Source organism: Lithobates pipiens, unplaced genomic scaffold (genome assembly GCF_037356315.1).
Source record: "Lithobates pipiens isolate NorthernLeopardFrog02 unplaced genomic scaffold, aLitPip1_a1.2 Scaffold_16, whole genome shotgun sequence".
Classification (NCBI taxonomy): Eukaryota; Metazoa; Chordata; class Amphibia; order Anura; family Ranidae; genus Lithobates; species Lithobates pipiens.
In genome coordinates this window covers 134869492-134872554 of record NW_027507748.1, presented here as the reverse complement: position 1 = coordinate 134872554, position 3063 = coordinate 134869492, and the positions used below count along the sequence as shown (strand labels likewise).

Sequence of the window (3063 nt, the reverse complement as noted above, 5' to 3'; positions counted from 1 at the left end):
ACTCTGGCTATGTTTTGACTACATTTGTTCTATTTACTTTTATTATTAAACAAGTGTGATTTAACTGTACTTCTGTCTCGGTCTGATTTCATGGTTTCTGATACAGGAACAGAAAAGGCAAAGGAAAGATTTATTTAGGCCCCTTTCACACGGACGGCTGTTCTGCCGCAGTTTATCATGTTTATTTTTTTCTGCAAAATTCAAGGCTCCAGGCACAGCGATCAGCTGCGTTTGCACAGTGCGCTTACCTGCGTTTACGTGCGTTTTTATGCGTTTAACTGCAGTTTTTATTCCCATAGCAACCCTTTTATTTATTTATGTTTTTGTTCCCTGGAATGTACCCATGATGCATTGCGGTCCTCTGTATTTAAACCTGTTTCTTTGTTCTTTGGCTGAGTGTGTGTTGGAGTTTTGCAGGGAGAGGAGTGCTCAGTTTTGTGCCAGAGTTTTTTGAAAAAATGAATGCAAATATGGGTAGTTTGCTTGCAGTGCTCATTTTGCTGATGATGAGGATGAAGACAAGAAGAGCGATCCAGAGTAGGCGATGTCCTCGTCGTTACTGGGTCCATCCCTATCGATCGGCTACTTTGCCCTCATGTTCGGTGAGCTGAGGACTCATGGGGACAAGTTCCAGAATTACACAAGGATGTCGGTGGCGTGCTTCGATGAGCTGTTGGGACTTGTTAGAGGACACCTGACCAGAACCACGACCAATATGCGAAGAAGCATTAGTCCAGAAGAACGGCTGTTACTTACTTTAAGGTAGGTTTTCCATATGTTGAACAAATGCTTAAAATCATGTACATGCAGGTTTAGGCAATATTGGCAATAGTGTGTATGTGTGTATGTATGTATGTATGTGTGTGTATGTATATGTGTGTATATATATATATATATATATATATATATATAATTATATATATATATATATATATATATAGATGAATCTATGACCTAATCTATATCACAACAGCGATTTTTCGCACATTACTACCATTACCATTATTTTTTATCCTTGAAAACTATCTATCGTGCCTTGCACAGTCAGTTTTATTTTTTGCAAATAGGAAACGTCATCAAATTTCAGTAGTTTCTAATTATGTAGGTGAGCTCTGAACACAAAGGCAGAATTTTGCATTAACAAGCAAGGTACCACCAAATAATATTTTGTACTAGACCAACCCACCACCAGGCTTCCTGTTTGGATGGCAGCACCTACTACCAGAGCCGAGGGATGTTTCATCTTTGGGCTGCAATGTGTTAAAAGTCATCAGCTTATATAGATGCTGATGTTTATTTGTTACCATGTAGAACTCCATATGTATATTGATTTTTTATTTTTTTTGAATTTTATTTATTTTACTATATTTTATATTTTCTGAATTGTTATCAATTTTGTATTGCAGATACCTTGCCACTGGTGCCAGTTTCACCTCCCTCCATCATCAATTTCTGATGGGAATTTCCACCGTATCCACCATTGTGCACGATACCTGTCATATTATATGGGAAGAACTGAAAACATCAGTCATGCCGGAGCCAACATCCAGTCTGTGGGAGGAAATAGCGGAGGAATTTTGGGAGAAGACCAACTTCCCAAACTGCATTGGGGCATTAGATGGGAAACACATCCGGCTCATCAAGCCTCCAAAATCCGGTTCCCGCTTTTTCAACTATAAGAAATACTTTTCCATTGTGCTTCTGGGACTCAGCGATGCAAATATGAAGTTCATCGCTGTGGATGTTGGAGTGTATGGGAGTTCTGGAGATTCTAGAATTTTCAGAAATTCCGTAATGGGGCAGCGGTTTCAATATGGTGAATTTCAGGTGCCACAGTCAAGGCCTCTCCCTGGTACTACTGGACCAGATCTTCCATTTGTAGTGCTCGGAGATGAGGTATTTGCCTTATCTACTCACCTGCTAAGGCCCTATACCAGGCATGGTCTCACTGCCAGGAGGCGAATTTTTAACTATCGACTCAGCAGAGCTAGAAGAATGGTTGAGTGCGCATTTGGCATTTGCACTGCCAAATGGCGTGTTTTGATGACAGCCATGCATCTAGAAGTTGATCATGCCGTCAATGTGGTTCTAGCATGTTGTGTTCTCCACAATTTTTTGAGGGGTAAGGAGATCGTGGCCACCGAAACCCCTGTTTCTGAGGAACCCATAGGTCATGTTACTGGCACTCGTCCAAGTAATAAGGCCCTACAAGTCCGTGAACATTTCACTGATTACTTTTTGAGTGAAGATGGACAGCTGCCATGGCAATTGGACTATGTGTAAATTTTTAACCGGTGTTGCATGGACCTTACATGTCAAAGTTTTTTCATCACAGTTTTCAAGTTTTTGTGTCAGTTTTCACGTTTGCCTTAAATAAAGTAGTCGACAATTTTCAACAATTTAAATTGTTTTTATTTCTATCTAGCTATGCATAGGGTGTATAAAAAATAGACAAACCTTACAAAAACATTGAATGCTTGCAAGTATAGAAAACTGTTTTTTAATTCCTTTGGAATATATATATATATAAAATTTCCTTTTAGTTTCAAGTATTGCATTTCAAGTGCAACAGATAACGAGTCCACAAAATATCCCCCACTACCCCCCCTAAAAAAAAAAAAAAGGTTACAGTATTCCTGAAGTGCTGTAAGGCCCCTTTCACACAGGGCAGATCAGTAATGATCCGTCCCGTGATGATCCGCTCGGTCGGCAGGGATCGTTCCATTGTCCCCACTGAGCCGGTGGCAGACAGGGCTGTCCCGGCACACTGTGCAGGGACCGCCCTGTGAGCTCTCTGTTCTCCTCTATGGGGATCGGAAGAGCACGGACCGTCTGTCCGTGTTCATCCAATCCGCTCTGCAGACGGCTAGAAAAATTGGATTTCCCTCCGTCTACAGAATCGGACAATTGCGGTGGCGGACAATAGTGGGTGTCTACGGATGCACATCCGCAGACACCCGATATCGTCCGCCTCCGCAACAGTCCGATTCTGCAGACGGAGGAAAATCCTATTCTATCCGTCTGCAGAGCGGATCGGATGAACACGGACAGACGGTCCGTGCT

General features: G+C 41.8%; 1 protein-coding gene across 1 annotated transcript; it reads left to right on the top strand.

The window, feature by feature from the left end:
• Window positions 1–544: 544 nt before the first annotated feature.
• On the top strand, window positions 545–2435 carry LOC143984113 (uncharacterized). Its single transcript, XM_077484426.1, has 3 exons — window positions 545–762; window positions 1407–1751; window positions 2426–2435. Exons 1-3 carry the CDS (start codon window positions 545–547, stop codon window positions 2433–2435), a joined length of 573 nt encoding a protein of 190 aa, XP_077340552.1.
• Window positions 2436–3063: the final 628 nt, after the last annotated feature.